The sequence below is a fragment of the Ixodes scapularis genome, unplaced genomic scaffold (genome assembly GCF_016920785.2).
Source record: "Ixodes scapularis isolate PalLabHiFi unplaced genomic scaffold, ASM1692078v2 PGA_scaffold1__304_contigs__length_218370807, whole genome shotgun sequence".
NCBI lineage: Eukaryota > Metazoa > Arthropoda > Arachnida > Ixodida > Ixodidae > Ixodes > Ixodes scapularis.
In genome coordinates this window covers 199671958-199694239 of record NW_024609846.1, presented here as the reverse complement: position 1 = coordinate 199694239, position 22282 = coordinate 199671958, and the positions used below count along the sequence as shown (strand labels likewise).

General features: G+C 50.2%; 1 protein-coding gene across 1 annotated transcript in view; it reads right to left on the bottom strand.

Annotated features, from left to right (window-relative positions):
• The window catches only part of LOC115318826 (eukaryotic translation initiation factor 4H), a 30253-nt gene that overhangs the window by 6101 nt on the left and 1870 nt on the right, over positions 1–22282 (bottom strand). The window contains exons 2-6 of the mRNA XM_029978535.4: positions 20878–21025; positions 19959–20007; positions 14739–14803; positions 9630–9726; positions 7930–8086 (exon numbers count right to left, since the gene is read on the bottom strand). Coding sequence (XP_029834395.2) covers positions 7930–8086; positions 9630–9726; positions 14739–14803; positions 19959–20007; positions 20878–21025 — 516 coding nt within the window. The remainder of the gene's footprint in view (positions 1–7929; positions 8087–9629; positions 9727–14738; positions 14804–19958; positions 20008–20877; positions 21026–22282) is intronic.

Sequence of the window (22282 nt, the reverse complement as noted above, 5' to 3'; positions counted from 1 at the left end):
TTGCAAGTAGGCCTCGGACATCGCAGTGCGCCAAGCAGCTGTTTACAAAAAAAGCGGCCTTTCGTAGCAAATTTTATATCTAGTGCATGAACCCGGTCTGAAAAAGAGTTCATGGTCACCATCCGTGACTTTTTGTTGGCAGCGTAACCGACGGGGTCTTCACACCTTGCTCTTTTCCCCGCCGGCACAGTCGTCGTCTTGAAAAGTGATTGTTTTGTTGGGGAGCAATTTGTAGTAGCGAGTCGTCTCGTCCGTGTTGGATGCGTCATTGAGCAAGTAGAAGTCAAGGTGATCCTTCAGCTCCCCAGAAAGTCACTCTTCGCATCCGAATCTGTCGACGTCTGCCTCCTCGCCGCAAACGGTCTTGAAAGTAAGCTTGTGGCGCTCCTTAAAGCATGACAGGCACCTTTCCAATGCCAAGAATTCTTCAATAGCCATGTGGCCTGCAGACTCCCTCACCCTGGCTGCAATTACGTGGAAGGTTTCTGCTACGGACCAGTCAAATGCACACGGCGAGAGCGCCTTCAAGCTGGGGATGTGCCGAAGTCCGCAGCCTTTGCACGGAAGGCTGAATTCGCTGCTTTTCATATCCAGCGAAGGTGGACTCCCCGTTCTCTATGCTTTTGTTGAAAGAGTGCTCTTTGAGACGTCTTAATTCTTCCCTATTTCCGTGTTGGAAGCGTCTCTGTCAAGTTTGTGCTGTAGTATCTCGACTTTAGTCTTGCCGTCCTTTGGTGGACGATACGTGCCCCGGCTTGCCACGACGCTTGGAAACGAGACAATGGGATCGTTGCGCACCCGCCGACAACATGCCGAAGCACAACACCGTGCAAAAACAAGAAAAAAGACCTCCAACTGCTCCATCGGGGTCACGGAGTTTATGGACCGCATTCGTAATATTGCCGCGCGCCAAGTAGGCAGCGCAGCCTTAGCCTAACGGTTATCGCGCTTGCCTCCCACGCGAAGGGCCAGGGTTCGAATCCTGGCCGCGGCTACGCATTTTGTTGACACTGTAATGAGATGTTCTGGTGAGTTCGAGAACTGTCTAGCTGATTCGAGTTTAGAATGTTCTACGCGTTGAACCTTCTACGTCGAATGCTCCAGAAGCCAACGCGTGTACAAAAGCGGCTCCGCGAGGCAAGCCGGAGTCAGTTTCGCCCCAGCGTTCGACTCTGCTGCTACGCCAACCTCGACGCCCGCGACGCTCTGTTATTATCTTTTGTACCCTTTTATTTTGGCACAAGTTCGCCACAATAAACGTTTATTTCTTCCTGTTCATTTCTTGTTTATTGGTCACCACCCGTGACATTTTGGTGGAGGTGCGGGGTAACCGCATGCCCGTACAGCGCTCCCCTCCGAGTTCCCGCAGTGCAAGTCCGAACACAAGCCCCCAAGAACCCAACGAAGACCAGACCGAGATCCGATTAAGTCGCCGGAACCTTGGCCTACCCCCGGAATCAGGACCATTGCCACCCATGACCAGGCAAACCAGGACGACGACGAAGGCCAACCAGTCGGGGACCCCGGCCGCTCCAGCTGTCGTTTATCGCACCGCGCACGGCTGCTCCATTCCACGGCGAGCAATACGAAGACGTCGAAGACTGGATTGACCAGTATGAACGCGTTGCCCGCCACAATTGCTGGACCGACGAGCAGCGCCTGCATAACGTCTATTTTTCGCTTGAGGGTACCGCCAAGCACTGGTACGAGAATCATGAGTCCTCTTTGACGTCGTGGGACATTTTCAAGACCGATCTCAAGGCTACGTTCAGCAACCACCACCACCGAGAGAGAGCAGAGGACCTACTGCGAACCAGAACCCAGGGCCCCAACGAGAGCGTCACCGGCTTCGTAGAGGACGTTCTGCACCTGAGTGCCCGCGCCGACCCTCGGGCTACCGAAGAGAAGAAACTATGAATTCTCATGCGCGGGGTGAGAGACGACATTTTCATAGACCTCGTCCGCAACCCGCCGACAACCGTCGACGCCTTCGTCACCGAGGCATCAAACATCGAGCGCGCCCTCCAAGCGCGCGCTTCCCACTACCAGCGGCATCCAAGCGTCACTGCAACCGCTCTCCTTAGCGGCGAAAACGCTCCTGGTACGGACATCCGCGAAATCATCCGGGAGGTCGTCCGGGAGGAAATCCGCCGGTTGCTGCCAGCTGCAAACCGACCAGCGACGCTCTCCATCGCCGAGGTTGTGCGGGAAGAAGTTCAGAGAGCCATCCAACCAGAGGCTCCCGTCGCCGTGGCAGCCACCGAGGAGCCCACGTTGACTTACGCCGCAGTGGCCCGACGGCCATTGCCTCCTCCTCGAGCCTATGTTGCGCTGCCTCGACGTCACTCTCCTGCGCCGCAGCACGACCCACGCCACGACGACCAGCTCCAGCACGCCAGTCAGGAGCCCCGTGCACCCCGGAAGACCGATGTGTGGCGAACGCCCGACCGACGCCCCCTGTGCTTCCACTGCGGGGAAGCAGACCACACCTACCGCCGGTGCCCATACCGTCGACTCGGGCTGCGCGGGTTCCACCCGAACGACCCGCGACCCCGTTATGGTGAACGGCCTTGGGAAATCGACGAGTACCTGCGACGACCTCAGTCCCACCAAGCCTGCGTCCCGCCGAGAGTTCCGGTCGCCTTCGCCACGACGTCCAGCTTCGCCGATGCACCGACCCCGACGTGAAAGCCTGTCCCCCCTCGCTCCACGCCGGGGAAACTAGGCGCGGCAACCCCTGGAGGTGGAGTTGCCGAAGACGACCGACGCCAAGATCCTCCACGAACGTCGGAGGGCCCCCACTCGAACGCTACCAGAGACCGAAACGACGCCCCTGCAGCGGTGTCCAATAACCTAAACGTCGTCATTGACGGCCACGACACATCAGCACTCGTGGACACCGGAGCAGACTACTCGGTCTTGAGTGGGAGACTCTCCCGCCGCCTTCGAAAAGTCACCACGCTGTGGGATGGACCACAAATACGAACCGCCGGAGGGCACCTCATCACACCAGTCGGGAGATGCACTGCTCGCGTCGAGATCCACGGTGAGACGTGCCCTGTGAAGTTCGTCGTTATGCAAGACTGTTCGAGGGACGTTATCCTCGGAATGGACTTTCTCTGCGAGTATGGCGCCGTCATTGACCTCGGGGCAAATCAGCTGACGCTGCGAAAGCCTTTTTTACCGCCGGTGGAGACCAACACGACGTCAACCGCGATCCGAGTTATCGCCGACCATGTGAACTTACCGCCGCGGTCGAGTGTTTTCGTCACCGTCATAACCGACTCAGCCATGCACGATGAAGCTCTTCTGGAAGGCAGCGTCCAACTGTTCCTTGAGAAAGGAATTGGCGTCGCACGAGGCGTAACGGATCTCCAAGAAGGACGTACAACTGTTCTTGTGATAAATGTCCGAGAGGAGCCGCAGCACCTAACGAAGGGTACCACTGTGGGTCACATTGAGGAGTTTCAGGCGCCAGCCGTGGTCACCGCAGTCTCCGAAGAAACCTCGTCACAACAGAACAGCACGCCGCCGCCACCTATCGACATCAACCCCGAGCCCCCAGCTCCTAAGCGCCGGCAACTGGTTGATCTCCTCGCCGAATACAATGACTGTTTTGCCACGTCGTCGAAAGTTTGCCAAACACCAATGGCGAAACATCGCGTTATTACCGACGACGACGCGCTCCCTGTCCATCAGTCGCCATGTCGAGTCTCCTTAAAGGAAAGGAAGGTGATTCAGGATCAAGTCCAAGAAATGCTCGACGACGACATCATTCAACCCTCAAGAAGTCCATGGGCGTCCCCAGTCGTCCTTGTAAAGAAGAAGGATGGAACCCTGCGGTTCTGCGTGGACTATCGCCGACTAAACGCTGTGACGAAGAAGGACATCTATCCGCTCCCCCGCATCGACGATACGTTAGACCGACTGCGCCACTCCTGATATTTTTCGTTGGTGGATCTGAAGAGTGGCTACTGGCAGATTGAAGTCGACGAACGCGACCGGGAGAAAACTGCCTTCGTCACTCCCGACGGACTGTACGAATTCAAAGTGACGCCGTTCGGGCTTTGTACAGCGCCAGCCACCTTCCAGCGTGTCATGGACACCGTGCTGGCAGGTCTGAAATGGCAGGGCTGCCTCGTCTACCTCGACGACGTTGTGGTATTTTCACAAGATTTCGACGAGCACCTGAAACGACTTCGAGCCGTGCTTCAAGCCATCAAGACCGCCGGCCTGTCACTCAAGCCAACAAAGTGTCGATTCGCCTATGGTGAACTTAAGTTCCTTGGCCACGTAGTGCGCAACATAGGTGTTCTCCCGGACCCCGAGAAGACTCGCGCCGTAGCTGCATTTACGCCGCCGTCTGACAAGAAGGCTGTGAGAAGATTCCTCGGTCTTTGTGCCTACTACAGACGATTTGTTCGGGACTTCGCCAAGCTATCCGCACCGCTGATGCACCTCACGAAGGACGCCGTAAAGTTTGAATGGACAGACGAACACCAGCGGTCATTCGATGGGCTGAAACGAAGACTCCAGACGCCCCCGATTCTTGGCCATTTCGACCAGTTCGCTGATACAGAGATCCACACGGACGCCAGTAACACCGGACTTGGCGCGGTGCTAGTTCAAAGGCAGGACGGGGCAGGGCGAGTCATCGCATACGCGAGTCGAATGCTGTCTAAGGCGGAGAGGAACTACTCAACAACTGAAAAGGAGTGCTTTGCTGTCGTCTGGGCAATAACAAAGTTTCGCCCATATCTGTATGAAAGTCCTTTTCGCGTGGTCACAAACCACCACTCGCTCTGCTGGCTTGCGAATCTGAAAGATCCCTCCGGACGCCTTGCCCGGTGGAGCCTACGACTGCAGGAGTTCGACATGACCGTTGTGTACAAGTCCGGCCGGAAGCACAATGACGCCGACTGCCTGTCAAGAGCTCCTGTCGAGGCCAGACCTGCCTGTATCGAAGACGACGACGGTGAGTGCTTCCTCGGCGCTTTGGACGTCAGCGACATGGCAACACTCCAACGAGACGACCCTGAACTGCGAGCGCTCATCGAGCACTTAGAGGGACAAGCGAGTTTGGTTCCCCGTGCTTTCTTAAGAATCCTGCATACATTTTCCATGCGGCAAGGGGTGCTGTACAAGGAGAACTTCGTCAACAACAACACAGCATGGCTGTTGGTTGTTCCTGCCAGCCTTCGAGATGAAATATTCCAAGGATGCCATGATGACCCAACGGCTGGACACCTTGGCTACAGCAGGACGCTCGCCAGGATTCGAGAAAAAAACTACTAACCGAGGCTACCGAAGACCGTTCACCTATACATTCGATCATGCCACGAGTGTCAGCGACGCAAGAAACCGCCGACGAAGCCGTCAGGACTTCTGCATTTGATTTCTCCCCCGTCTATGCCGTTCCAGCAGATCGGAATGGATTTACTTGGCCCTTTCCCGCCATCAACGTCGGGAAACCGCTGGATTATCGTCGCCGCCGATTACCTCATACGGTACGCCGAGACGAAAGCCCTTCCAGCAGGCACGGCTGTTGAAGTCGCCAAGTTTTTCGTCGAGTCCATCGTCCTCCGGCACGGCGCTCCAGAAGTTTTGATTACTGATCGCGGATCATCGTTCATGGCACAGCTGACCCAAGAAATCCTCCGACTCAGTCACACCAGCCACCGTCATACAACTGCGTACCACCCGCAGACCGACGGGCTGAAGGAGAGACTGAACAAGACAATCGCCGACATGATCTCTATGTACGTCGACGTTGAGCACAAGACGTGAGACGAGGTGCTGCCCTACGTCATGTTCGCCTACAATACGGCGGCTCAGGAGACCACTGGATTCACCCCTTTCCAGCTGGTACATGGTCGGAAGGTAACGACCATGCTGGACGCAATGCTGCCCCATGAGCTATCTGACAATCAGAGCGACGACGCCCAGGTGGTTGCTCAACGCGCCGAAGAAGTCCGCCAGCTCGCCCAACTCATGATTCAAGACCAACAACGCGTCGACGCGGGCCGCTACAACCTTCGTCGCAGGGACGTTCACTTCCAGCCCGGAGACAGGGTGTGGGTGTGGACGCCCATCCGTCGCCGCGGCCTCAGTGAGAAACTGCTGAAACGGTACTTTGGACCATACAAGGTACTTCGTCGCCTCGGCGAGCTGAACTACCAGGTGATGCCCGACGGAACAAGAACATCATCACGCCGCCCACCACGACCTGAAGTCGTCCACGTCGTGCGCCTGAAGCCGTACTACGCTCGATAGGACGTTGGAGCTTATGTGTTTCAAATAACTCTTTAGTTTGCCGTTCTTTTTATCTGCTTTGTTTTGTTTTGTGTTGCATCGGGGCGATGCACTTTTTTAAGGGGGGAGTAATGCCGCGCGCCAAATAGGCAGCGCGGCCGTAGCCTAACGGTTATTGCGCTTGCCTCCCACGCGAAGGGCCAGGGTTCGATTCCTGGCCGCGGCTACGCATTTTGTTGACACTGTAATGAGATGTTCTGGTGAGTTCGAGAACCGTCTAGCTGATTCGAGTTCAAAATGTTCTACGCATCGAACCTTCTACGTCGAATGCTCCAGAAGCCAACGCGTGTAAAAAAGCAGCTCCGCGTGGCAAGCCGGAGTCAGTTTCGCCCCAGCGTTCGACTCTGCTGCTACGCCGACCTCGACGCCAACGACGCTCTGTTATTATCTTTTGTACCCTTTTATTTTGGCACAAGTTCGCCACATTAAACGTTTATTTCTTCCTGTTCATTTCTTGTTTATTGGTCACCACCCGTGACAATATGAGCTGCGAGGAGGTGCCGAAAATGTTGATCGTCCGCAAAAGTTTCCGCTTTTTCGCCTGCGGCCAATCTTCGCGAGAGGCATCCACCACTGAATTGCAAATGCTCCCCATGGTAAGAGATGAACCCAGCTGTTATCTTTACAACGTCTAGGACGATGCCTAGAGGACGACGTCTAGGACGACCTCAAGGACATGCCTAGAGGACGTCGTCTAGAACGACCTCAAGGACAATGTCTAGGACGACCTCAAGGACGACTTCTAGGACGACCTCGAGGACGTTGTCTAGGACGACCTCATGCACGATTTCTAAGACGACCTCGAGAAAGACGTCTAGGATGACCTCTAGGACAACCCCTCAGACGACTTCTAGGACGAACTCAAGGACGATGCCTAGAGATGGTAACAAGGGATCAGGACCTCACTATCTACTAATGCCAAGGAAGGCTGACTCACGCTGGTTGCCCCCTTTTTATTTTTATTTTTCATACTTGCCAAGATCAATGGAGAGTTTTGTGTCAACATCCGCAGACGCATTTTTTCCCAGATCATAGTGCATAACAGCTGCACTGTAAAAATTTTAAATTTAGGCCCACGTCCGCCTTTAAGCAACCACAGTAACCACCTTTGCGTCAAAAGACTGATCTCGCCAGGCGTTCGGCGCATGCATGAAGCCAGTTCACAGGAGGCAGGCAGCCTGAGATGGTTTGTGCCTTCTCTGCAAGTGCAGAGCTCCGGCAAAATTGTCGCACGTGCAAAAAGACTGAAGTTTCTCCGATACATTGCGCCACCGGCAGCACAGTCAAGATGACTGGCGAGATTGTTCTAATAGAGCTTGGTTGCATCTATGTGCTTTCGAGCGGCTCTGGGTTTTCGCATTCCGCAACGGTAGATTTGCTGACTCACAGATTCCTGGTTTGCGAAGAGTTGGCTTTATCCTAGTCACCTAATCTTTTCTAGAGAGAGGGCAAGCATGTGCAGCTACTTACTGACCCATCACGCTCCTCGGTGCTCAGTTAGCACAAGGACGGACACTTCACAATCATCATCTGGAGGACTGATGACAGTTCTCCAATCGACGCGGCTCGCGGCACCGAGCCGGTCGCCTCTCCAGAAGAAAGCAAGGGGCCACTTGCCATTGCTGCTGGCCGTCCGACCTTGACCTGTCGAAGTCCCGGTCGCCTCCGCGGTCCGAGAAACCGCCTCGGAAGCCGCCTCCGCCGCTTCCACGGTCTCCTCCGTAGCGACCTCCGTCCCTCGGACCGCCGCCTCGGCCACCGCCCCGGTCAAAGTCTGCAAGTGTGGAGAGCTACGGCAACTTCGCTGGCTGGGCGCCCTGGCAGAGCATGCTTTCCAGGAAGAAAAACCAGCATACTAACAGACAAGACTTCCCCCGGTGATGAGCATGGAAAATTATGAAAACCTGTTTACGGAGGTTACTCACTTCTCGAGCCTCCATAAACATACCTTTACAATTGCGGCGGAGGTCCAAAAATTGTCGAAACAACCATGAACCCATAAAGTGTGAATGTAAGAACAAGAGAAGATTCATTAGGAACATACTCTCAATTGCACTACCATTGCAACATGAAATGGCAAAACTAGACTATGTTCAGCCTTAAAGGGACACTGAAAGCGGATTTGTGCTCGCCTAAGTTTTATTTGTATGTGACATATGAGAGCCTAACTACTTATCACAATTTGCGGCTTGAAATTTATTCTTTCCGCCCGAAAACCGCCGATAGAGAACTGGCCGGTTTGGGTCGCGCTCCCTCTCTTTGTTGTCGTCATGTGCCGCTCTCTACGGTTTAGACACACACACCAGATATAAGTCGTGGGTCATCATCGAAGGCACGCACTCAATATTAAAAAGAGAAAAAATATGATACCCAATTTTTTGGCTGCTAATACGTTGACTGGAAAAAGCGTTTCACAGAATACTGGAAGTACTCGGTGCATTCTCTGCGCAATTCTCAACATGGCGTCGCATTGCGGAGTTTCATGTCAACGGCTGGACGAAGCGCACTAAGTGATGGCGGCGGACGACGGGCATGGGAACTCTACTTCACAACTATTGTTTCCAGTACCGGCGAATCTGTCTAGCTTCGAAAGAGAAATCATTTACAGATCAAAACAATTAGGATTTATTGCGTACCACACGCCTGACCACCAAGCCGATTCGCACAAAGACGTCGCCGAGTCGTCGCCCCTTCTATTGGCTGAAGGCGTCGCTCGTCTTATGAACACGAATTGGCAAGAGCTTGAAAAACGCACAAACGCCGATGTTCGTGTTCTTCGTGCAACGTTTTTCCTTCCGAGAGCGGACTTTGTGTTCGTTGTAACAGTATGATGCTTTGAAAAACGGTCGTTTTATCTGGACCAATTTTAATGGGTAGGGCCTTGAATTTGTATATTTTCTGAAAGTTGGTCGTTATAACCGAAAGGTCGTTACATGTGGGATCGTTATAAGTGGGTTTGACTGTACTACCCAATTGAGCGCCTTTGGGACGACGCGTAACAGCATCACTGACACCTTAGTCATCGAGGCTATGCGCCATGGGCAAAAGATCCTCGAGGCTGGCCCTATTAATGCTACCTATCTAAAAGGTTGCTAAACCTTTCAGTTTCTCCTTCACAGGGAGCGACCGAACATCATGACACACCCCTGCAATCGGAAGAGCAACATTCGGTCGAGTTTTTAACGAGGAAAAGCGCCAAGCAACCATTACACTTTTGCATCTTCCAGTATGCTTAGGGCATGCAGACCGAGTCTGCACCAAAAAAGACAGTCTCAAAAAGTGCTCCTAAAGTTCTTCGGGAAACACTGGGAACCCACCTCCTGGTCCGCCCCCTCGCCGGTTGCCAAAGCCACCCCCTCGGTCGCTGCGGCGGCCCTCGGCAATGTCCACTCTTAGTGACCGTCCCTGCAGGTCCTGCAACCAATGTCCATCATATACCGGGGTTTCCCCAGATATTAAAACTAAAAAAAGTGTCTACATATTTTTTTTTTTTTTTTTGTGGGGGGGCATTGAGCATTACTCCTCTTGGGGGTGAGTAAACAAATCACTGGTTAGATCCCTCCCTCTCAGCCCCTATCACATCTTCGGACGGTCCTTCCGCTCCCAGCATTGCAGTCTCCACAGACACCAACCCAACACAGGGTGGACTAGAGCCCTTAAATAATGCGCCCCCATACCCCGACTGCCTCGTGGGTGTCCTTGCCTACGGCGGAGCGGCTGCGGCGGGTAAATTCTTAGTTTGCAGGCGGCAGTGCACGAGAAGGCTTGTGCGGTCTCGGGCCCTGCCCCTCGGCGAGGTTATCACGCGTGCGAAGAGACCAATGTTCCCTCGACGCATTGCAGCGGCGGTGGCGTAACGAAACTGGCTGGCGAGATCCGTCTATTGGCAATGCATACGATTTCAAAATGCCGCTTCCTGAACTTGAGATATGATTGTTTCACTTTGTCGCAAACTGTTTTAACATTTCTGGAGGAGCCTTTCCTGCAATTTCAGGTAAAACTCGACTGGTAACAATCATTCTTTTTTTTCGTGGCTCTGGCACCGACCATTACTAAAACTCAAAGGGAAACCTCGCTCTATTCAAATTTTTTTTAAATAACTGGCTAATCCAGTGCGAGAAGTACTAATCAACAACTATATGTTGTTTGTTTTGCACAATCTTGCCGCAAACATGCTCGCAAATGGAAACTTCAATTCTGACGTGCGGCAGTGCCATCCCAAGCATGCTGCACCCATGTGGTACAAAAAGTCGGGCGAGCAGGCATACCATAAATGTCACCCGCATCCCAGCACTACAGTGTCTAAAGGCACCTGCACACACTGCCGTATCCGCATCATTCCGCACATAAAAGCGAGGAAATGCATCTTACGCAAACACAGGAATCGAGCTTAGGGGATTAAAGAACCACTGAAAAGAAAAATATGTTGTTTTTTTTAAACAGTCTGGCTGGAACACGCGTGTCAAAGAATAAATATTACGTGAAAAAAAATTTATTTTTGAACGTTGACGGTGAGAGATTTATTTTAAATTCTGAGCGCAAAACCCACAACGTCACGGAATGGTCATACACTCTCTCCACCTGAACGTGATGGCCAAGCTGATGCACCTCTCCTCCACGCACCCGAAATGCAGAGAGACAAAAAAACACGTCCCAAACAGACTGTTTAAAAAAAAGTGAAAGCCGTTTACAACTCCCTGTAACACCGAATTAGAGCGCAGCTCTTGAGGAGGAGGAGGAGGGGAGGGAGGGTACTGGGGGGGTGAAGTGACCTGGGGGGGTCACGTGACCTTGGGGGTCACGTGACGATGCCGATGATGTCATCAGTGACGTCACTGATGACATCATCAGTGACGATGACGATGCGGACTTTGATGACGTCATCAACGACGATGACGATGCCGGTGATGTCATCAGTGACGTCACTGATGACGTCATACGTGATGATGACGATGTGGATGCCGGTGACGTCATCAGTGACGTCACTGATGACATCATCAGCGATGATGACGATGACGATGCGGATGCCGGTGAGGTAATCAGTGACATCACTGATGACGTCATCAGTGATGATGACGATGCCGATGCCGGTGACGTCATCAGTGACGTCACTGATGACGTCATCAGCGATGATGACGATGCGGATGCCGGTGAGGTAATCAGTGACGTCAATGATGACGTCATCAGTGATGATGACGATGAGGATGCCGGTGACGTCATCAGTGACGATGACGTCATCGGGGAGGTCACGTGACCTCGGGGGGGGGGGGGGGGGGGGGGGGGGGGGGTGTCACGTGACTTCAGGGGGGGTCACAGGACCTTGAGGGTCACGTGACCCTGGGACGGTCACGTGACCTTGCTGTGACCTTGGGATGACCTTGGGGGTCACGTGACCTTGGGGTGACCTTGGTAACGCCGACGCCGCTCAAGCCGGGAACGGGCCCCTAAGAGCTGCGCTCTAAAAACTTTTTTTTTCTTCTTTTCAGTGTTTATTCAAGTAAAAATATAGGCAGGTACAGTCAAACCTCGTTATATCAAACACGGATATGTAGAATTACAGCTTATATCGAACCGGTGTCGAACTGTCATAACAATTGTGAATTTTACATTTTTTATAGCAAACTCGGTCAGTTAAAAGTTAATACTGTATATGAAACGTTGGAGCGCCGAAACGTGTCTGCTCCGGAGACAGGCTGCAGACCAGGGATGGGCAAAATACATGCAAATATGTATTGCAATACAAATACAAAATACTTCGTCAAAAAATTATTTAATTACAAATCTAATTACATTTCCAAAAAAGCATTTAAGTACAAGATACAAATACAACCAAATGTATTTGGTCTCTTCTAAATACTTTTCCAAATACATCCCTCAAAATTTGCGTCAGCGACTTCAGGGCACCTGCAACGGGTTTCTGGGTATCTCATTTTAATTTTGCATCGCACACTCGGGGGTTAGTGTGCGAGGCTCTATTAACGTAATAGAAATATCACAAAAAAATGTAATCAGCTTGGACCTAATAAGTGAAAAAAGTATGAAGCTTCAAGCAGCTTTTTTTGTCGATTACATTTTGGTATAGACCAACAAAGAACCAAGACGACCAAGACGCGCAGCACTAGCTACAGAATTTTTTATTGTTGCAACTCGCACCAGTTACGAAAATCTGGACGACCCGCGCATTTAGAATGTTCCAGGCAAAAATATGGAGGGAAATCAGGCTGGAAAGCATCACAAGTTGTCACGGGCACTTATTTAGCCAGTCTGCCTGTGAACGTCGATTTCGCCACTATTCTTGCCCAGGAATAGCACCGTAATCTCAAAGTCACTAAACGCTTGTGCTTGATTAAGAGGCATTGCATTCGGTGCAGAACGTAGTTTTCTTCCTGCTCTTCACACTGACAGTAAATTTGAGGGAAGTATTTTCGCCTACAAAATTGTATTTAATTACAATTGTATTTGAAATACTCACGTTTTAATATTTAAATACACACGTCAAATACATACCCAATTTGTAATTAAATACAAATGCAAAATACACAAAGTATTTGAAATACTGGCCATCCCTGCTGCAGACTTTCCCGCCACACATCGGAGGACAGCGCAGCAGGCATTTGCTACTTTTACAAGCGCATACCTACGTACAGCTTCGTCCCTATGGTGCTGGGAGCGCCACCCAGACTCAACGGCGCATGGGCTCGGTCAGCTCGGTCGCTCTTTTCGTGCGCTTGTTACGCAGCTCCCGCAGTCGCGTGTTTTCATTCCTCCGACGCTGCGTCAACCGCATGTGGCATAGTGATGGCGACAAACGTAAAGGAACGTACGTCGCTAACATTTGCAACGAAGCTCGAGATTGTCCGCCGCGTTGAAAAGGAGAAAACAAATCCAGCATTGTGAAAGCGTACAACGTACCGCAAAGCACTTTGAGCACGCTGCTGAAGACGAAAAGCGACATCCAATCGAAGGTTGAACAAAGCAAGCACTCCAGTGCACGCCGTGTTCGGACACCGGCCTTCGAAAGCGTGGAAAGATCGCTACACAAGCGGTTTGTGAACGGTGTAGGGGATGATGCTTCGACGGACAGAAAAGGACTTTGCGTTCCTCCGCCGAGCAGAAAACTTTGCCGCAAGTGGTGGGCGACGATCGCCCACTGCTTTCAGCACGTTGGGTTTGTCGTCGTTGCCGAGGAACCATCCGAGGAAGATGGTGTGTTTGACAATTTTGAAGAACCTTTTGCTTAATGAAACGTGGAGCACATTTTCACGTTTTGTGGGTGCTGTACCCGAAACCATGACCGTCGACGATTTTTGTCAGTGATGATGAAGAGGTGGGGACCACGGCCAAACTAGCCGATGTGTCACCCATGAGCTGGCTCCAGAGGATGTGGCTACCGAACCTGGCCCTTCGAACGCCGAGGACCTCGCTCTGCTGTCGACTTTCGGCGAAGCTGCAGTCGCTTTGACGCCTTAACGCCGCTACTGCAGCGCAATAGACGACAGTAATCTGGCGCTTGTGGATCACTCGGAGACTGTGGAGCGGGCCGTAACAAGGCATGCGGCCAACTCCAAGAAGCAGTCTATGCCGCAGGAGTTTTTTTCGTTGGAATAAATAGTTCACGTCAACGCTTCGTGAGAGCAGTCATTTTCGCAGCTAGCTTTTTAGTGATTAAATTGCGCTGCACTTTGACGCATTTTTGGTGATTTTGTATATAAAATTTTTGGTCATATCAAACTATTTCACAGTCCTTGCACTGTTCGATATAACGAGGTTTGACTGTATGCATACAAACAATGTGCACATCCACGGAAAAAAAATTGTGTTTAGTTTTCCCCACAAAAATGAACTACGCATTACCAAATGCTCAGTTATGGCCCAAATGTAGCGATAGCGATCCAGACCAGACGCAAAATTTTCAGGGCTTGCCGTTATCCGATTAAAATTTTACGAGAGTTTTCCGGAAGCTTTCAACGAGGAAATAAGGCCCGTTAGTGGTAGCCAACACCATTTATCTTTGTGCATTCGTCGGGCCTCCAATTTTTGCCGAAAACGTCAGAGAATCACTCGTAACTTCTGAATCGAATAACGGCGAGCTCCGACTTCAACAGTTGGTCTGGATTGCTAGCGATACATTTAGGAGGAAACTAAGCGTTCGATGACAGATATTTTATTATTATCGATAAATCATTGCCGTAATTATTTTCTATGCAGACACCCCTACATTGTCGAAGGCCCCCCAATCAAACGTGGAAATGTTCGGTTTGAGGCTCTAAAAAAAAAAAAATTATGCCAAATATTTAGAGTGGACAAAACAATGGTGGGGCAACGGTTACGCGACGAAGGCACCGCAGCAAAGAAACACAAAGGTGGTGGTTTTGAAAGGTACACACAGGTAGGTCTATGGAAGAGCGAAAAAAAATGGCACTCACCGCAGAATCGAATTCTAATGCCTCCTTCAGCGATTCGAGGTCATTGAACTCCACGTAGCAGTAGCCTGCCAAATAAAAAAAATATATATTGTCAAAATATTGTCAAGCGGAGGGCAGAAAGATTGACGTCACTGGCCCGCATAATTTCTAATTGAAACTGCGTACAAGGGTGACATTTCTAGCCCCAAAACGCCCACTACCAATTTTTTTATTAACATTTTGCGTCGCGACTAGACCATATTCAAGTCGAGCGTCCTTTCTCTAAATACTCTGAAGACCGGTTATAACTAAGTTGGTTATTACGAAATAGCGGCTACACCAAAGCGATCACGATTTCCCATTCCCTTTTGCACTTTGTTATAACCGAAGTCGGTTATAACGAAATAGCGAAGGGATTCCCGATTCCCATTGGGCGCGTTCAGTAGCGGCCCCGGAGTCAAGGAGTCACTGACTCCTTCCACTGGACGGCCAAAAGTCACTTCCGGTGCACGTAACTCCGGGGCTTCGGAGTCAAGCTCCGAAGCACCGAGTCCGGAGACGGTGCACGTAGAGTCAAAGGAGCTAAAATGACGTCATTTCCTGACTGGTGACGATTTCCGGCGCTAAAAGAGTAAAAAACAAACAATATGGCGGGATAAGCTGCTTCGGTTCTGTAGCGGGTGCGCGGTTTGCTCGCTTTTGTTAATGAAAAGTGCTCAAGGTAAGACGAATAACGCGTTCGAATATCTTTTTGAGGTAAGGCTCTTTCGGAAAATGCATTGGACCGTATTTTGTTTGGTTTGAATATGCTAATAAACAACGCAAACGTTCATTTGACGCGCCGTCTCTTGATCGCCGTTGCACGGAAACTCGGTAATATTGACGATAGTCCTGTCCGCGCTCAACAGAGAAAAACAGGGTATGAACGCGACTTTGGAAGCCGGTTGGACACTCACGCAGAGCATGATACCGATTAATGTTTTGTTTGCGTCGCTAAATCGGGGTGCACGTTGGCTCAGGCTCGCTTCGGCCGACAAAACCTTGATCGCCGAGCGCGGCCGAACTTCCCGTCTGTATACAAATACATTTTATGGGAAGTTTGTTACGAAGGGCAGAACAAACTTATGACCGTATAAAAGTATCGCAACCGGTGGGGTAGATTCGCTGAGCTCGGTATTTTGCGTGTACTGACGACGATTTTTGTCGGCTTTTGTAACAGTAGCTGACTTTGCACCGCCAAGCGAGAGGCTCGATCGCGTTGCATCGCTTCGAACAGCAGCGCTGATGTGTACAATCACTCGCTTTTTCTTTAACGACCTTGTAAAGACTTCTTCAATACCGGCGTCAAATAAAAGCGATCGTGCTCGCCATCGTCTGCTTCCAGTTTATTCGGAGACCGTCTGGCACAGGGGAGGAAGCGGAAGTTGCGTAGAAGCAGGTTTGGAGCCGCGGGTTTTTTTGCCGTTCAGTAGGCGCTCCGATGACTCCGACTCGAGGCACTCCGTTCGGAGGCAAGGGAGGCGCTACTGAACGCGCCCATTGAGTTTGTTATAACTAGGGTTCGGATTTTTCGGTTTAAACCGATAAAAACCGATAACAGTACGCCGAATTCATTTTCGGGAATTCGGTCTTAACCGATAAAGGTCAGTTTTTAGGGTCGGCATTTTCAATTTAAACCGATAAAAACCGATAAAAGTTTGTCGAATTTATTTTGTAAAATTCAGTTTTAACCGAAAAAGGTCACTTTGACCTTCTAGTCGTACCGCAGAGCCGTGGCAAAAAAGTGGAACGACAGTGTTTATCGAAACGTGTCCGAATGTACGGGATACACGGGTGCCATCACAACATTTTGGTTTAATGTGCGCATCATCGATCAGAACGTGAAGTCCGAAATGCCCCATGACTTCGCCATGTACAAGCGTGTTTTCGAACTCGTTGTAAGGAAGACTGAATTGATGCAAGCTTTGCATGTTGTGTTGTGCTTCATAACGTCGCACCGTGTCTCTTTTGGCGGTTACAATTGGTTGATTAGATGATTTCGGCTCAGGCAGCGCTTCATCTCCTCAGCCTGCCAGTGTCCAGTGTTCACGTTGAGAGGGCATTCTCGAAGCTCCTGAGTGTCATACTAACAGGAAAGAAAGAGTGCGGATGAACGAAGAAAACCTGGTACATACATATGTGTGTGCACTATAATATTATCACGGTAATCCTGATATACATATGGTGAAGTTCTATGATTTTGGGCATAGGCTTCATGTGTGAGTGTTGTCTTGTTTGTACTTCTGTGTTTTTTCATTTTTACAGTTACACACATTTGCCCAATAAAGTGTCCATTTCTTTTTCAATGTATCTGTGCCGTTATTCCTTGAGTGATCACAAATATCACAGCTACAAGTATAATGTGATCCGGTGACCGTATGTGTTTATTTTATATACACCGAAAAAAGCCGATAAACCTTTGTGGGCATAAATATATGCCGAAAAAACCGAAAATTGATTTTTAAAATAAACACCGAAAAAAGTACGCCGAATTTTGAAAAAATAGAAACCGAAAACGCGGAACCCTAGTTATAACCCGTCTCGACAGCATGTTATTCCCAAAACAAAAATCTTTAAAAGTTAACAATTTTTTTATGTTATTTGGTCAACTAGTTTACTTATTTCCTCTTTTCTAGGGGCCATCGTGGCCATCAACTTGGCCCCAGGGGTAAGGAACCCCCACGCGAGATTGTCTTTTCAAACATGTACCCCATGAAATAATTCTGGACCCACTACGCATCTCTGGGTAGAAAAGTTGAAGCGAGACGCAAGCTATCAGATTGGGTAATCCACTTGAGGTTTTCACTTTCATTTACACTCCGTAGGAAGCCCCCACATTTAAAAGCCTATTAAAATCTGCCCCTACCACATAAGGGTGTCTATCATAATGGTAGAAACTCCCGCAAAAGCTTTTCCAGGCTTTCCTCGATAATCTTACTAACTAAAATTAACCGAGCCATCTAACGTCGCCGGAACAACTTTACGGTGCAGTCACAAAGTTCGCACTTCGTGGGCCAGCCCAGAAACTTTTTTGTGCGAGCCCTCGCTGCTCTGCCAGCTCCGCATCCATTGCGACACATGTTCTAGGTCTACCGTCTGCACCACAAACTACAGACGAGGATGCCGCGAGTCGCTCTACAAATTTCGAATTACTGCAATCAAAGCCAAACTACCCGAAATATTTCATTCGAGTGCAAGATCGCTGCACCATGCTCATTATTATTTTTTTCTCGCATGTAAAACCTTTACGAGCTGTCATTGGCGGAATGTGTACAAACCGATGACGATAATGTGACAGAATTTGCCGAATATGGGTGGTAGTCAATAAACGTAGAAAGCGGCCAACTGCTACGGCAACGGTGAAAAATTTCAAAAATCACGTTGGGCATCATCTCATCGACACTCAAACTACGCAGGTGGCTCTGCCGGCGCATGAATTGGCGCTTTATAACTGGTTTGGAACACTGGCGAATCGAGTCTCTGTGGCCGCACCGTAGCCAAGTTTTGAATCGTAGCCGTCAGTTCAAACCCATGCGCACACCGACGCTGCAACTGCTACAGACCTAAAACACGTAACATGAGGGTATGCAGAGCTGGTGGTGATCTACTAGCCACGTAAGGCACCCACCAAGGGGTCGCGCGAGCAATTTTTCGGATCACCCAGGAAACTTTGGAAAGATAGCAAGCTCCAAAACTGATGCACGAAGTGTTCTAAAGACTTGAAGACCATCTATGATAATAATCGTGCTGAGCCCCAGCAGACTGGGACCTCCCCGAAGGCTCACAAAGGACAATGACATTGTTGATTGAACTTTGCAACGATACTTGTGGCTGATAAACTATACAGGTAGCCAAAAGGCACGTTCGGGCTAGTTGGTTGTTGAGCATCTTGGTTTACAGCAGCGCAACAAAGCAAGGACAAAGTAAAGAAGAGACAGACGACGGCGGTGTCGTCCATCTCGTTTCTACTTTGCCTTTGTCGCGCTGTTTTAAACCGAACTATGTGGCTAGAAACCGAAAGAGGGGGAGAGACGAGAGGGCACGGGGAGGTCAGAGCAGCATGCTTCGGTTGGAACGATTAGTTAGCTGCCTTTGTCACTACTCGGCGTTTCAACACGGACGCTGCCCACCGGCGCTTGCCATTCAAAGGCGTTCGGACAGCAAGTAGAGACAGAGACAGCTATCTTTGCGCCCGCCCACTAATCGTTCCAACCAGAGCTCAGTGCTCTGGCAACTCCTCTCCTCCCTCCGTTTCTACTAACACTGATACTGGGTGAAACACGTTTCTGACTGGTCGCCGCAGTGTCCCAGAAATTTTCAGCAAAATTAATCAAAGCCAAGGAAAGCTACAAATCATTGGGATCCTTCGGATGGTTGTGGGCTTTGTTCACCCTTAGGCTGGCAATGCGGTGGAAGCTACGTGCTTGGCGGACCAATTACTGCCTCCCTTTCATCGTCTGACCCGACCTTTCCGCGTGGGCATGGGCATCCGCACTGCCAAAGAGATGTCCGACTGGCCCAATGAGAATGTAGCTTCCGCAGCAATGTCAGCTTAGGGGTGGAAGGGGTACAAAGGCGACAACGGTATAGCCGGAAAACGGGAGTCACTGCCACTAGTGTTTCGGCGTCCCAACCCCCGACTGACACAGTTTTCATTGGCTGGCTGGTTGCAGAGCAAGCAGCTGCAATGCCTTCCTCCGCCGTCTGGCTGCCACCGCAATTGTGACGATCTACAGCGTCCCTCAACTTAATAGACGGAAATCAAGAGGATAAAAACAAAGGTGCACAAACATGCCAGGCACTGTGCCAACATATTAAACATTGTGTTTGGGTATTCCACGGGAGAGTGCAAACATTGAAACATAGTTATAGAGTGCAGATCCCTTCTCATGACCTGCCAGGTCTCATTTTCGTGGCAGCCCTGGCCTGTGAACATGCTTCCTCCAACAACATCTGCCGCTACAACTGTTTATAAATGTCACCACTCTGAAACAGCAAGTGCTGGCCGTCAATGTTAATGCCACTGCCGTCTTGAACGTGGGTAGATGGGCAACGACAGACCACCGTTCAACTCTCGCCAATCAGCTGACTCCTGTTGGCTCAACGATCGTTGACTGTGTAACTAGAACACAAATTCCCCTATGATTACAGGATTTCCCCGCCGGAAAACACGCTCCGAACGTCGAACAAAGAATGGGGCACCTTTGAACCTGTCCGTCTCCTTGTCCCTGACGAGACGAGTACTCTTGATCTGAAAATGTTTAAAAGACCAGCTGTCAGCGAGTGTTAGTAGCAGCATCCCACGCGCAGCTGCCCCTTATTTGAGATGAACAGTTTTTGGTCACCACTTCATGGGTTGGCGAACCAAAAACTGAGAACTCACAGTACTTAACGCGTGAGACGTGCTTTTCTAATGCAGAACTGCATTCTAACAAAAACTAACTCAGATTTTCGCATTCACCTGTGGCGCCCGTGCCATGCCACAAATGACCCATGGCATGTCACGTCGGGTCAAGCAACATCATGCATTTCCTTGAGATGCCCAGTGTTATTAGATCCAATACTGTTGTTGACACAACAACAGTATTGGATCTAATAACACTGGACATCTCAAGTAGTGGTGCAACGCAACATTAAACAACTATTTAGTGTGTGGCAATAAAAAAAAAATGAAAGACGTTCCCAAATCTTTGTAATGCGAAATTAGAGTGCAGCTCTTGAGGAGGAGGAGGGGAGGGTACGGAGGGGAGGCTATGCCCCTCCTCCTCCTCCTCCTACTGCCGCTGAATTTGTGCATGGGCGACGTGACACAAAGTAGTGACGTCAATTTCCCTGCTAAATTTAGCGGGGAAATGTCCCATAATGCAACGCGCGCGGTTACGTTGACGGTGCCACCACTCAACCCGGGAACGGGCGCCTAAGAGCTGCACCCTAAAATGCCGCAAAAACCCAATAGTTTTTATACAACACAATTCTGCATTGACAGTTTGATCAATAAAGCAAAATACAGCAGCAATATTTATATTTCAAAGCTTCTAATAAAGGGGGAGGCAAGACTGAAGAGGACAAACGTGCGTTTCGCAGCCCCAAAACATTCGAGGGTGTCAGCAACAAACCTTACCTTGATGCCCTTGAAGATCTCGTCAATGTCGCTCTGCACAACACCATCGGGCAGATTACCTACAAAGGCTGTGAACGGAGGCTCGGTGGGCATGGGTCTAGAGGGCTTGCTGCCGTAGTGGTCTCGATGGCCGCCTCCGCCGCCATATCTGCAGCCACAAACGTGCAAAACACGCTATCAACGTTGCACCAAACAAAGAGTCGTACTTCCTTCCACTTATCAATCGTTGTGCGCCCTATGATAGATTAAGAGCAAAGGTAGGAGGAGGCAACCTAATCACTTGCATTCACACTGCTAAAGGGGAAAGGGGTGGGAGGAGGTTCCCCTGAGCTCTTAACCTGTCACCAACTATGCTTTTGACCCAGAATTTTTCAAAATTTTTACCGTACCGCAAGAATGTGCCCACAAAAGCCACCAGTGTGAGTGCGGTGCCAGCCTGTCGGATGACACAATGCTGACGGTTGGTCACAAAAGTTCTGCTAAAGAAGACGAGGAAACATTGCAGCACCACAAATGCTGGCTGCTGATGCTACCGTGTTGTTCCTAAGCCGAGAACAGTCATCTGCCATGTCCCTCTCAACTGGTGTGCCGCCATCGGGATTACAGTAGACATGACACTTCTGCGACATCATTGAGGGAAATTCATGGGACCACAAGCGAGGACGTGGCACCAGTCCGAGACGCATTCCAAGAGGGGACGTGCATGTGTACAATATAAACTAGGGCGGCCAAGTCCGATTACAGGTACACGTCCCACATTTCAGCTAACTGTGGGCTGTGTGATTGGAGCTACGAGCAACTCCCTCTACATACAGCATGTGTTTCTGATGTCATGCTGAGCCTGTGGAACTGCACAAGCGTAACCATTTTGCTCCCTGAAAATTTGGTTCCTGCGCAGGGAGCTTTAATTTTCATCGAGGAAGTATTCCGGTGATGGATGTTACTGCGAGAAAAGGCATAGCTCAGTTCCTAAGAGTAAGTAAAACAATGTCCTTGACATTTTCAATGGCGAGGCCCTGACACAGATGACAAATTCATCCGAGAGTTGTGCAGGTGGCGCCATCTCCCGATGGGCACGGGAGGCATTTGGTCGAAAGCAGACAACATGGTAACAAATGCTTGCTGCACCCTTCAGGAGATGGCACCAGAAGCGTGACTCTCAAGCAACTCGGTCGTCTGAATTGGAGCTCGCTGTTGAAAATGCTAAGAATGTTGTTATAATGTTTCGCAGGAACGACACTGCCGTGAAATTTCTAAACTTATAGCTCTATTACACAAGCCACCTTTGATGAAAGCTCTTTGTGCAGGTACTGACTTTTCCAGCCTGCTTTGCAGGCAACCCTTTCATTCATGCCACCCTACAGTTGCGGTAATTTGTCCCAAAATGGTTCCAGTGCTGCACTAG